This window comes from Megalops cyprinoides, chromosome 15, assembly GCF_013368585.1.
Source record: "Megalops cyprinoides isolate fMegCyp1 chromosome 15, fMegCyp1.pri, whole genome shotgun sequence".
Taxonomy (NCBI): domain Eukaryota; kingdom Metazoa; phylum Chordata; class Actinopteri; order Elopiformes; family Megalopidae; genus Megalops; species Megalops cyprinoides.
Window position 1 is genome coordinate 24,724,566 of NC_050597.1, and position 13,879 is coordinate 24,738,444.

The following is a 13,879-nucleotide window of genomic DNA, read 5'->3' on the forward strand; positions in this document are numbered from 1 at the left end:
GTGAATTCGCAGCGGGCCTTTGTTTCCTGGCCCCCCCCACAGCCACGTTGCAGGGCAGCGGGGCTGGGCAGGATCTCCGCCCCCACTGCTGGGGGGACTCACCTCACATCCCACTGCTCCTCCTCGCCCCAGAACACCCTTTGAGGGCATCCTTTATGTTCGGACTGCCCTCTTTTTCACTTCTCCTGTGGTCCAAAGGTTTTATAATTGGGTAATGCATGACCATCATGTGTTCTCTTTTGATCCGGAGCCGTGTGCTAATGAGACACAAAGGCAGGCCATAAATCTGCCCAGATGTGCAAATAGGTCAGCAGATTGCAGGGGAAAGTACAGTCGCACAGCTGTTTGCGCTCCCAATGTTGCAATGAAGTCACTCATCTCTTTGACAGTCGTCCTTCAACGGGGTGTCCTTATTACATAAGGGGGGGGGGGGGGGGTGGTCAAAATATATGCACATCATATGCAAACGCAGCTATTTCTCATCCTCCCCTGGGCACTGTCAGCTTGCCGTTAACAGTTGTCCATCTCATACTGCGGCAGTGCAGTTGTGCAATAAAACACATTCCACAGCTTCCTGTCTGAAGCAGCCGGCGGGGTCAGGGAAATCTCCACCTGAATCACGGCCTGCCTGTTGTCATATTCACTTTGGTATTCAGTGCCCCTTCTGTCCGAAAACATGGCCCCGGCGCCACGGATACGAAACAGTTATAATCTGTGCTTCAGTCTAACACCGATTCTCCTGCCTCACCACTGAAGCCTTGGGGGCAAGAAAATGAGCATTGTCTTGTGACTCTGACAGCTTGCACTGGCTGTCTCAGTAAGCCAATGGAAAGCCATGTTCCTCAGAGCACCCTGATCCAGCAGAAACAGCAAGGCCACCAGGGGCCTCATTTATAAAAAAAAGTTGCATAGAAACGATCCTACATTTGATCTAAGATCATTTCTGAAATGTGCGTACGTGTGATGCGTATGCACAAAAAAACGTGTGTACACCACTTTCCCAGATGTGAAATCTATAAATCGCAAATGATCTTGAAATGCGTAGCTGAATGGTTTTAGATCTCTGCCTTGTAAACGCCCCCTAATTAATTTCATTAGCGTATAAAGGAACTCAAATCAAAACCCAGATCCTCTACTTGATAATGGCGAGCTGCAAGAAAAAATTTTTTTAGCCTGGCCGAAATCAAGGTCCTGTTAGAGGAGGTGCAGATGTGTGCAGGGACGCTGTTTGGGAGCCTTTCCAGTGGCGTCACCACTAATACCAAGTACGTGCCATCTGGGCACAAAGCTCTAATAGCATAGCTCTTGGCAAACGGTACCTGCTTATCAGCCACTCCTCATCATGCGCAAAGACGTCTGCCCGATCTGTGAAAACACGTTCCCTTCTTATTGCGCAGTTGGCGATATCTTCAAGGAGTGCCAATGCTGCCATTCTTCCCCCTGTAAACCACTGCATTATTGGACATTTTATAGCATATAGATTGACCGAAGTATTTTACACGTGTGGAACCATAATATGTATGTTGAATAAATTTCCTTCAAGGATGTGTTCCACAAGTAGCCTAGCTTATGTTGTTTTAATTTATTGATAACTTTATTGTGCAAACCATTGCGTATAGCCTAAGCAATTTGTTCAATCTGGCAATACAACTACAACAGCATCTACTACTACTATTACTACCACTACTACTACTACTAATAATAATAATAATAATGAGGAAACAATTAGGCAGCAGACGACATGTTGGTGCCAGGGTTAGCTGGTAATTACCGGTTTTTGCCTGGTAAAATTTATTTAAAAAAAAAACGATAAATTAAAAACTTGCTGGTCAAAATGTCTGGTAATGATGCTCATATAAAACATAGCCTACACTTTAGCGGTTAATGTTAGGGTTTTGCTTAATTGTTACTGTTCGTTTTGCTTAATCGTTACTGTTCATTAAACAGCCAAACTGATTTGAGGTCGTTGTCATTCTTTCGTCAACCTAGGTTTACATTATATTTGCATTTGTAACATAGTCTGTTATTGAAATGTGACCGGTAAGTTTCAAATTTGTCTGGCAAAATAAATTCTTTCTGGACACTGGACCAGCAAGAAAAAAATCCTAGCAGAAACCCTGGTTGGCGAATGCCTGCATTACTCCAACATTGCCACAAGGAAACGTGCGTACACCAAGTTAAAACCTGACGTGGAGCTAAGTACTTTTCCACGTCAAAGACCGTTTTTATAAATCTGAACTTTGGCGTGGATTTGAGCGTACGCACATTCTAAGATCAAATCTGCGCGTAAGAGCGTAGAGCGTAAATGAGGCCCCAGAACTTTCCAATGCAGTCCATTCAGGGTGTGCATACTGGAGCGTTCTTAAACAGGTACAGCTGCACATTCCTGATCAGAAATCGGTGCTTGTGTACGCATCTTGTTCCAGCTTTCTGAGAAAACACGTGTGGAAACTGCTCACAGGAGTTTGTGTCATTTTCCACCTTTCAAACCTTACTGGATCTCACAACAGCTGGGTCCTTTTTACCTCTTTGCAGGACATGAGTCTACATGCATGTAGTTTTGCTGTGTCCTCTGTGTTAATCAGGCACAAACATATAAGAGCTCTGCTTCAACAGGAAATACTGTTTCATTTACAAGGCATTTTGCCAGACAGCTGTCCCCAGGCCAAATTGCTGCACAGGTGGCATCCCTTGATTGTGCCATACTGTTAATGAATGGACTAGCAAGGTTAGTGGTCACTGATGATGTTGTTATGGGTGAAAAGACTCTGTAGGTAGCAACCACATTTAATTCCTGTACCATCTGAGGAATATGCCTGTAAGCAAGGTTTTGTTCAGTTTTACTGTGAACACTGACTCTTTCAATGCAAAGCATACAGTCATATGATTCAAGTCTATACAAACACCTTCTGACAAGTCACAGGCCATAGTCAAGCAAAACGATTTGTGTCTGTGTCAAGATGAGAAAGGGCCCCAGATAAAAAATGACGTTTGACACAAAATTAACTTTTTTGGAGGGTCTAAAGCTGAATTATTGTAGCTGTAACACTAATTTGTTTTTAAAATCAATCAACTTAATTTTTAGAATCAATTGATGTTAAAATCAATTGATTGAATGTGACAAGATGGAAGCCAAAGCGAATTTTTCCTTGGGCTTCTGAGGGAAGTGGGTCAGGAGTGGTGGGGCAAACCAGTTTTAGGGTAAACTTTTCTCGGACTGCGTCCTGCAGCCCCCGTGGAAAGGAGGGATCTGCTGTTAAATATGTCAAACACCCCCCAGCTGTTCCTCATGGCAGATTTCATTTCACTTCCAGTCTAAGCCCTAATGACAGTCAGCTGGGTAAATATGAACAAGGGTGCGTTTTTAATTGCTTTCTGTGGTAGGGAGACAGGAGGCCAGGTTTCAGGAGCTAAAATAAGAACGCAAATCCGCCCTCAAAACGGGGCAGCGAAGAAGAGAGATTGAGAGAGAGAGGGGGCATCCGAGGGGTAGGAAGGGAGAGAAAGAGCTGGAGGAGACAGCGGATCTGGAGGGAGAGGGAAATGGGTTCAGATGGGATGGGGGTTCCTCGGTTTAATGAAAAAGAGAGGAAATAGTTCAGAAAGTGTTCTTGTTTCACTTTGGAAACACAATAACGTTTAAACAACGTTGCAGTGCCAGAGGCCTCACAGCAGCGGAAAACAAAACCATAAGAAGGTAGCTGCAAGGGGAAGAACAGACTCCAAGCGGAGATGAGGTGTGAAAGCGTTGGTTAGAAGGAGAGCTTGATCAGCGAGAAAGAACTGAATTCCCAATTAAAGCAATATGTCCTGAAACAGAACTAAGGAGCACAACCTGAAGCAGAGTGAAGTGTCCGGAAAGTGTTGTATTAATAGAGCTACATTGGCCTCTGAAACCATTTAAGACGTGTTCCTGCTTCCTTAGGTGATGCTATATGCCAGAACAAACCTACAATAAGTCAACACCTGCCAGTCGGGCCACCGACCTAGAGCACCTAAAGTCGCGTTATCGGCCTGTCCTAGCTATCACGGGTAATTGAAATGCATCTGTTCACTTTTGTAATTCGATCTCCTCTGTTATTTTCAGTCCACTCTCTGCATACGGTTCTCAGCCCTCTTCTAATCCTGATATGATTGAGAGGAAGGCAAGACAAACAGGAGGGCTAAGCCTTGTCTCACGCCAGGCTGGACAAGCGGGCCGACGTGTTTTCGCAAGCCTCCGGCCACTCCGGGCCTGTGATTAAATCACTGCTCCGACGGGCGTGCGTCTGACTCAGATGAGTAAATCTGTTCTTAACCAGAGGGCACTGGCGGGCAGTGTGGAGCATGGGTCTGAGCTCAGGAAAAAAGGACACCAGGGGGTTGTGGGTTTTATTGCCCTAACTGTGGCAGACAGTGTGGAGCAGGGGTCTGAGCTGAGGGAAACGGACACCAGAGGGTTGTGGGTTTTATTGCCCTACTTGAGGCAGATAGTGTGGAGCAGGGGTCTGAGCTGAGGGAAACGGACACCAGAGGGTTGTGGGTTTTATTGCCCTACTTGAGGCAGACAGTATGGAGCAGGGGTCTGAGCTGAGGGAAACGGACACCAGAGGGTTGTGGGTTTTATTGCCCTACTTGAGGAGTAAGGCACAGAAATGCGAAGCGTAACTACACACGGTGTGTGAGTTACACGGGGGTTGCTGGGGGAATGCAGCGCAAGCTGGTCATGATAAGCTGGTGCGTGGTGGAAACAGACAAGGTTCTGACTCCAACTTCAGCACCGCCTCAGCGCCAGTGCTGCGGCCCATTTGACTGTGGTTGTGCATACCGCCTCAGTCCGCGGTTACCTTTACCCTCTCATCACAGACTGCACGGGGCCTCCTTGCTTTCAATGTGCCTTCGGGAGGCTCGAGCGCTCAGTGGGGTTGTGGGGTCATGGTGCGTCCGCTTGGGGAGCCAAGAGAACTTTGATGAGAGTTCCCAGCTAATAATGTGATGACAGACATGATCTGGGGCGCACTGGACCCGGAGCACAGCTGGGCTTAATCCACAAGAGAGTTTGAAGGAGATCCAGAGAACCATCTGCCAGAGGGGCAAGGAGACCATACAGCAGGCAGAAATCTCTCTCAGACATCTTTGATAAGCACTTGACTACACTGGAGAGCAGAGCCGAAGTTGGAACACTGCATGTACGCTGCCTGCCAGGGCAGTAGTAATTCACTCATACTTGGAGGCTGCCGGGCTATTTACTTTGAGTCACTCCCAGGCCTCAGGAATACATGAAAGCAGATGATCTTGGCACTCGTGAGCCGCGGCAGCTCAGACCATCTTTAAGCAAATCCCCTTGTTTGGATTTAGGCAGGAAAGTTCTTTTCTCAGTGCTTGATAACAAGGATGGAGAAATTTGAAGCGGTATTTCACTTAAGGTCAAGTGTTCTAATATGACATTTTAAAAAGGGCTGCTCTCGACCAACTGCTGTGCTTGTAATTGTGAACACAGTATGCAATGCTGTGTCAATCTGGTAATGTCCATTCCTGCACTTGCAAGGAACTGGTTTGTATTAATCTGCGACATCAAGTCATTAAAAAATTATGGCAAAAGCATTGTAATTTTTTATCAAATGTAAAATCTCGGAACGAGTCACAAAGCTGCCTTCAATCGGGCTGTCAATATGAAATCAGCTGAAATGATGTGAGATGAGGGCCAAGTTTATGCTGCCTACTTCCTAGTCACATTTTCCATTTTGTTTCTGGTCTCCTGTTGGCATTGAGGGTGCGTGTAGTGTGAGGTCACTCTGACCTCCAAATAAAACTCAGTGTTTGGCATGGTTCTCTGACTTCAGGATATTCTCATTAAGATGCTTTCCGTGGCAATTTCCGCAGATAGCATGAGCAAGTATTAAAACATAAAGAAACTTTATTTTGTCAAGTACACTACTGCTAGCAGGTGGGGGCAGGGAAGGGTAACATGAAAGGTAACAGGAAGAAGCGGGCAGCTTTTTCTGGCTCTACAAATGCCCTGCTTTCACATGAGAACCAGTGGTTCTGCAGTCCCTGAAATGGTCTTGTGTGTGTGTGTGTGTGTGTGTGTGTGTGTGTGTGTGAGTGTGTGTGTAGCAGGGGGGGCAGGGGGAGGGGGGGGTTATAGGGGGTTATATTCTCAACTGCCTTTCTCAACAATCAAATAGACCCAAATTCTGAAGTCTTGAAAAACAAAGTTATATAAATGAGTTACACAAAAGTTATATAAATCTATTTAGATGAACGTATATAAATAAATTAATGGCTTAAAAGGAGGGTGATATCCTGTTCTGTCTGCAAGGCGCCATGCTCGTAATTCCAGTGGAATCAGACAGTTCGGCTGTAATGAAAGAACCACACACTGTCTCTTCATGTCAGCCAGTTTCTAAGCCATCAAACCGTCTCATGTGCAGACAAGCAGAAACACTTGGTGACTGAGGTCACTGCAAGCTGTGTGGCTGAGCGCACCTCAGATATGTGCAAATAACTGACTATTTGATTCTGCACACCCCGACTCTTAATCTTGTTCATGAAATGACTATAAACTTTATCAAAGCCAGTCAGTTATGTAGGCTTAACCCTGAAGCCAAAGACATTGCAATTTCGAGTCTGGGCAGTGTCAATAGGTTACAATGAGTCAGTCCACAGCAGTGTAATGTAATTGGCTCCATTTTGCCAGGGCATGGTGGGTTATGTAGGCCGGGGTGCCCTGGTTGCACTGCCCATCAGCACCCTCTAGCCACTTGCAAGATGCCTGTGAGGAGCTCAGATGACAAGAGTGAGAAATGCATCTACCCTCCAATCACATTCTCTCCCCAGTGGGATTGTGGGACGTGTAGTGTGAAAAATCGCCACTAGCTGCATACAACTGTATCAGAGGACTACATTCTCTGTGCTTCGGTGTTTGTGCAGGCATGATGGGTGTCCAAGTGAGGTGAAGGTGAAAAGCTCCAATCTCAGTTTTGGTGGACATAACTGCATGTACGCTACTGGGTGTATGTAATCAGGACAGAAGGGAATAGCAGTATGCCAGAATGTAGAATATCTTATAAATGGCATTGGATCATTATTGGCGCACAAGGACCTGCAGGCCAGTCTGATTCTCAACACCAGAAGTGCTCTTCTTGTAGATCTTGAAGCCTGCAGCCCCATGTGTTGTCTCAGCCGCTTGTCTTAATAAAGTAAGGTCACTCAAGGGAATCAGGAAATCCTGTGTCGTTAGATGACTAAGGCAAAGGAGGAGGGGGGTGACACCACACCATTGGCTGCAATGGTGACCCTCGTTTCCCAAATCAATGGGTGGGTAGGAGAAACCTGACATGGAAAGAAGTGAGCCAGCCACGTTGTAAATAAAAGAAGGAGGGAACATATAAAAAACTCAGTGAGTTTCTGCGAGGCCAGAAGTGGCAGGAATCTCTAATTCCTTTGCAGAATCCACAGCTCCTCACTGTCATGTGCCGTAGTTGGGTGCCTGTGAAATAGAGGCAAGCACAGCCTATTGAATTCACCCAGTCCTCGGAGGTGCTAATAAAAGGTCTGTGTGACAGTGAAACCTGGCAGAACTACCAGAACTAATAGAGCTAATTGAGTGTTTATCAGTATTGGTGTCAGGAACGGGGATCGGGACACAAACGCGGACCACCGGGTAAACGGAACCAAGCGTTTAATGATAATCGTCGGGCAGTTCGTAGTACAGGGGCAGGCAGGGTTCAAAAACACGGGGAGGCAGTCCGGGGGCAGATCCAGGATCGGGAGTCGGGGCAGGCAGAGTCGGTAACCAGGTGGGCAAGAAGAGGCAGACGGGACCCAAAACGGCAGGCGAAGGACGAAGTCGAAAGACAGGCAGGATTCCAAGAACAGCGATCAGACCTCAGGTTAACTAGAGCGGGGACGAGACAGGAAAAACTCACTGAAACGAACAAGCAAACAGACAGGGACACGCAGGGGAGATATAGGGCAGGGGTAACGAGGCGATGGGGTGCAGGTGAGCAGACAGGCAGCGGGGCGGGGCTGAAACACAGGGGAAACAAACGAGAACACCGCGACTAAGGGGGCGGAGCCCTGACAATTGGGGCAGTATCAGAGATCTGGGAGGGAGGGAGGTCCTGTCACCAGCCTCTGAGAGAGTCTGTAGGCCCTCTACAAACTTCACAGCAGGCAGAAGCAATGCAGTAACACAAGACATGGAAGGGTTTAAAGCCCCCGCACATAACATCTTCCCCTTGACCATCTCAACACATAGAAAGGCCTCTTTGGTGACTGTTGATGCCAAACCATGTGCGGACAGGCGTGCAATGCATGGGACTATTGCAATAGAGCCAATATGTATGCGTGGCCCTGTCTTATATGCAGCTGCTAGCTATGCTAAAAAATAATTCATTCTCGCCACCTTATTGCTGAAAGTATTAAATGCATTTGCTGCAAACTGTCTACTAATGATATTCACCTAATTTATTGACTCGCTGGCCTTCAAGCAGCGTTGAGTGGGCATTCAGCTATGTTAGCTGAAAACCCTTTCTCTAGCAAAAGCACATGTCATTGATTTTTTTTCTTGCAGAGAATATAGTCACCATTTGGAATTATATATCAGAGCTTAGCAAGACCCTAAGGTGAAGGGCTACAGGATTAATCAACTGCTGTAGGGTACTAGTTATCTCGCTAGGGACCTCAAATCCTTTACTAGCCACTGCACGTTTCCCACTGTGATGTGGGTAGCTACCAATATATATAGCTAAAACATCATACTTCAAGCTCACCAGAGACGCTTGTCTCCCAGTTTGCCAGTAAGAAAAGCAAATGCTAAGAGCTTAGTATCTTGTTTTTCGCCTGAGGAAATGGGGTAATGTCACTAAGCGGTGCTCCGGCTTCAACTGCTTGCCAAAATATAACATGACTATGGAGACATGCAAATCCAGCAATGCTTACTGACAACCCCTTTTCAAACACCAGGCTTACTGAAGAAGCACCGAGCCCACAAGGCCAATGCTGGTCATGCTGTGAGGCGCCTCTTTACTTTTTCCATTGGTGTACTGCAATGCTGCACTGCAATAATGTGTAGATAGGAAAAAGCAAAAACTGCAGAGTTCCGAACAAAAGAAAGTCAGAGTAATTCTGTGTTTTGAGTCAGAAGCCATGAGGCAGTAATACCAGATAAGTGTAGTGACTGTGCTCCCCAGGTGGGTGGTCGCTTCCTGAAACGACCGGCCTGCTGTAATCACCAGCACCGCTGTATCCACGGGGCATTCTCAGAACACCACTTCATTAAAAATGTTCCATGGCTTTCTCCTCATTCTCAGAATTTCTGTCCTCAAAAGCGATTTCCTTGTCATGGAATCCTTTCAGCCCAGTTTTAATCAGGTACATTTGCAGCTTTAATTGGCCTCTTCAAACAATAAGCGTCCCAGACTCTTCTTTTTACCCCGGCAGCGGAACAGGTCCTCTGAGTTGGGAAGTGTGTCGCAGGTCAGCTTAATCCCCATTGTTCAGGACCCACGTGAATACATGGCTGTCATTAGCAAGCATATGTCAAGAAGCATCCAAATTTACCATAGCGACCTTTTACTAATTTTACGCTGACCAGTTGCAGGATCTGATGGGGCTTTTTTATCTTGATCTAACGCACTGCCCGCGTTTGCCCGCAGGTGGCGATGGTGGAGGAGGACCCACACCCCTTCCCCACTGTGGATGTACCAGACCACGCCCACTATACTATCGGGGCAGTCATCCTGGTGATTGGCATCACAGGCATGGTGGGCAACTTCCTGGTCATCTATGCCTTCAGCAGGTATGTCTCCAGATGCTTCATTGGTGACCCAGTGCCATTTACTGTCTGTTAACCAGAGTGGATAGTCAATACTTAACCAGGGTTACATGTTGAAATTTAACTTCTCCATTAACTAGGTTGGATGAATGTGGTCATCATTTTGAATGAAAGTACTGGGGAGCAGCAAGAGGATGGAAATTCATGTTCTTTAAGCCGCAGTAATTGTTCACCCTGCAAAATTTCTGCATATTCTTTTTATTCAACAGCCCATGCGGTTAACCTATTCACCAAGTCTCATTTCTGTCCCAAAGTGCATGGAGGTGTCTTTGCGGTGGTCATTGCTCTCCCACAGTCAATGACTCACTCCCACCCCTGCTCACACACACGCAACCACACCCACGTACGTGTGCACACGCAAATGGAGCAGATGTGCCCAGCACAATGAGTGAAAGTGTGAATGAAGCATCTCTGTGTTCTCAGCACACAACAGCAATGTCAGGCAGTTAACCAGGATGGGTTCAGAAACCAACAAGAGAAAATGAACCAATGTGACATCTATATTAAAGAACAACACATGCTCTAATCTGAACCTAAAAGGCAGTGCTGCCCATTTAATAGAGGATGAGTAACACTCTGAGTAATATATATGAGTCAATATTAATAACAGATTAAGACTACATAATAAATGCCCAGAAATTAACATGCAACAAGGAGCTCACAGCCCATGTAACTACCTGTTATCTAACTCCAAATTTACCATTAACCTTGGCTTTGTGAAGATAACGCTAGTATGATTTTCATAATTGTGATATCACAGAAAGTGCTTTAATGTGTAAAGTATGTGCATTTATTGTAGTAAACAGTGATCCGCAATCAATTCATGCATCAAAGATAAGAATACAACAAACCCTTATTCTCACTTGTGAGCTCACCCCATCCTGCTTAGTTCACACAAACACAGCTGCCTCACAAAAACCAGCAGCTTCCACTTCGTAGATGTTTAAACTGGCCATTGGTAGCGGCTTTTTTAATGCCACTGTGCCGTTTCCTTCCTTAGAAGCAATTTTTTTTAGTGTGGAATTAGTTATTAGCGAGTGCCACACTTGATTCATTCTGCTCCTTGTGTTGCAACTCCAGATTTAATGGAGGTCTCTGTTTAAAATTAATACTGAAAGAAGCATGAAACTCCAATTCCATTTGCATCTTGCTGTTCTCAGTCCAATAAATGGCCGATATATGTCCAATGTATGGATGGTTGGCTGCAGTCTAGTCCACCAGATTTGTAGCATCTGAGTGTTGGGAGAGAAAAGGGGTTTCTGCCCTAGCAGGAAATCTGCATGTGTGGTTTCATTAGTCAATACATGAAGACGAGTCAGAGTGTTTTTAGTGATAATGTGTAATGGTGAGCATGAATGTGAGTTGAGTCTGGTGTTGTTTGGTGGAGTAAGAACTGTTTTGACAGGTTGTCTGCTGTCATTGAGTCAGCAGGCCACAGAACCACTTCCTGGCATCTGCTGTGTGTTTTTTCAAGTCAGATTTGTGTGTTTTCACAAATTCATCCAAATGAAGGGCATAGCTGGTCATTCCAAAATATCTGTCTGCGTACAGGACTTTCACTGTCAAAATGCCCTTTGTAAGCGAGGGGTACTGGTGTTGAGCAGGACTCAAAGAAATGACAGCTGCCTGTAGGGGTGTGGTGCCATTGTGGATATGTGTTTCTGCTATGCCAGCTGGTTTGAACTGTCTATGACCTTGTGTGTGTGTGTGTGTGTGTGTGTGTGTGTGTGTGTGTGTGTGTGTGTGTGTGAGTACAGGAGCAGGAGTTTGAGGACACCTGCCAACATGTTCATCATCAACCTGGCCATCACCGACTTCCTCATGTGTGCCACCCAGTCTCCCATCTTCTTCACCACCAGCATGCACAAGAGATGGATCTTTGGGGAGAAAGGTGATGTGACCCCAGCTGCATCTGTTTGTCTCTCTCTCTCTCTCTTTCTCTTCCTCTCTCGCTCTGTCTCTCTCTCTCTCAATGGTCCTTTATTGGCAGGACGAACAAAGGCAGTCTTGCCAAAGCAATGATGTAAACAATAATGTGATTAACCTAAGCACAACTATACAAAGTTAAAGAAAACACATAAAAGCTATGTTGTGTCTCTGCACCTCACACACACATCTAGTTGAGCAGCACTCAAGTAATTATCACTGTAGCCGCAGAAGATGAGTTTTGCTTCATTTTACTTGAGCACGGTATCTGTCTGACAAAAGATAGTGAATGAAGCTAGTAGAGAGACTGGTTGCCTATAGATACAGCCTTGACTGCACTCAGGACTGCATCAGAGAGTACTCCCATTCTGTTTCACATGAAGGTCTATCCAGGCCACAAATGAAGCAGTGCATATTATGTGTTGTATATAACACTTACCCACATAATCGCTCTGGTACTGTGTGTGGTCAGATGGGTCAGAGGGAGATATACAACTATCCTGATATGGAGACTTATTAAAAGACTTTTCACACCTACATCTCAATAATGAAGCTTTGTAAATGCGGTCATCATGTATGTATATACTATTATATTATGTAAGCATAACTGCTCATTATATCCTACTTGCTCACACAAGGTATGACAGTTTATTATGTTATACACTTGTTGAATAAATGTAAATGTTAATTAAAAGTTAAACCGGCCAGGAAAAAAAATCTATTTCAGTTTCTCAACTCTTCCATGTCTGCTTTCCAAAGATCTGCCGTTGATAAAAGCAAGAGTTTTTAGGTGATTGTCAATGGCCTCTCCCTTTGATGAAGGGGCCTGTCTAGTGAAGCCTGGCTTCAGATCCCTCTCCCAGAACCTTTTGGAGCAAATGGGTAGCTCATCGTTGCAGCATTCCCAGAGGAGCTGTAACTCTGGCTGGAGGGCTGCTGTTGTGCCGTCAGTTCTGTAAGTGCCCACTTAGTACTGTGTTTGTTGAACAAAGTAAAAAAAAATAGAATCTTTGAAACGCTCTGTCCATTTTCCTTTTTACTGTTAAAATTACAGGCTTCCTGTTGACTCGGTTGAGTTCTGAAACTTGGCTTTTCATGTTACAGTCAATAACCTGGCAAAGCATTTTGACCAAGCCCCTCAGCTGCCTGGGTCAGCGTCAGAGGGAGAACATGGAAGCGAGAGCACACCTCTGGCTCACAGTCGCCTTCGAGCTCACTCTCTGAACCTCTTTTTGCCTCTGTGTCAAAGGCTGGGGAGATCTCACATGCTCAAAAAGGAACAGAGCAACACAAAGGAGCTCATTACTAAGGGCTTCTTTGTTGTACTCTTTGCCTTTGGTTGCCCTCTGAGCTGTAGAGGCAGCGGAGCACCGGTGGAGCCCTCTCCCGCTGCCCTCAGCATGGCTAAAATGGAAAAAAGCTTTGCACCTTCATTGACATCCTCCTTTCGGACGTGGTCAAACTAGATAATAGCCTTGTTCCCTCATCCTCAGGGCGCACATCATTTCAGCAGCGGGTCGTGAGGGGAGCGAGGGGGCGTGAGGGTCTGCTGTGTCTGAGACTGCCAGAGAAGGGGGTCTCAAGGGTCACCTTAGAAAGAGAGAGTGGCAGGATATTAAAACAGGGAATTTGCCGCAGCAAACGCACGACAGGCGTCCCTCTCTGGGGATCCGCCATTCTTCTTCAGCTGCCACTTAGGGATGAAAGGAGATCGTTGGACGCCGGTGACAAACCGTGGGCGGTAGAAGTGACCTGCGGCGCTGTGGGGGGCAGGAAAGCCAGTGGGAATTGAATTAGAATGAAAGGTCTTCTCGTCAGCTGGCTGCTAATGTGGAATAGTGGAAGGAACTGGTAACTAAAGTGGTTGCGGGTTCAAATCTTGGACTCCTGTTGGACTGCTGTTGCATGGGGGTGCTTAATCTGAATCGGGTCGGTTAATGGGTCTGAAGTGCATGTAGGTCCCCTTGTTTGATGGTGTTTGAAAGGCGAATCATATAAAAACGCATTTCCTCAGACAACGCGCTGCTCCGGAGATGAAGGCCAGGCCCAGCTTCCTACCGCTGGCCTTGCCACATTGGCTTGAGTGACGGAGAAGCCTTTGATTCCACGGCCACACTAACCTCATTACTCCCC

The 13,879-nt window shown here is 46.1% G+C and overlaps 1 protein-coding gene across 1 annotated transcript in view; it reads left to right on the forward strand.

Annotated features, from left to right (window-relative positions):
* The window catches only part of opn4a (opsin 4a (melanopsin)), a 41,222-nt gene that overhangs the window by 14,008 nt on the left and 13,335 nt on the right, over positions 1–13,879 (forward strand). Inside the window, exons 2-3 of the mRNA XM_036547276.1 lie at positions 9,642–9,784; positions 11,578–11,711. Coding sequence (XP_036403169.1) covers positions 9,648–9,784; positions 11,578–11,711 — 271 coding nt within the window. The 5' untranslated portion in view covers positions 9,642–9,647. The remainder of the gene's footprint in view (positions 1–9,641; positions 9,785–11,577; positions 11,712–13,879) is intronic.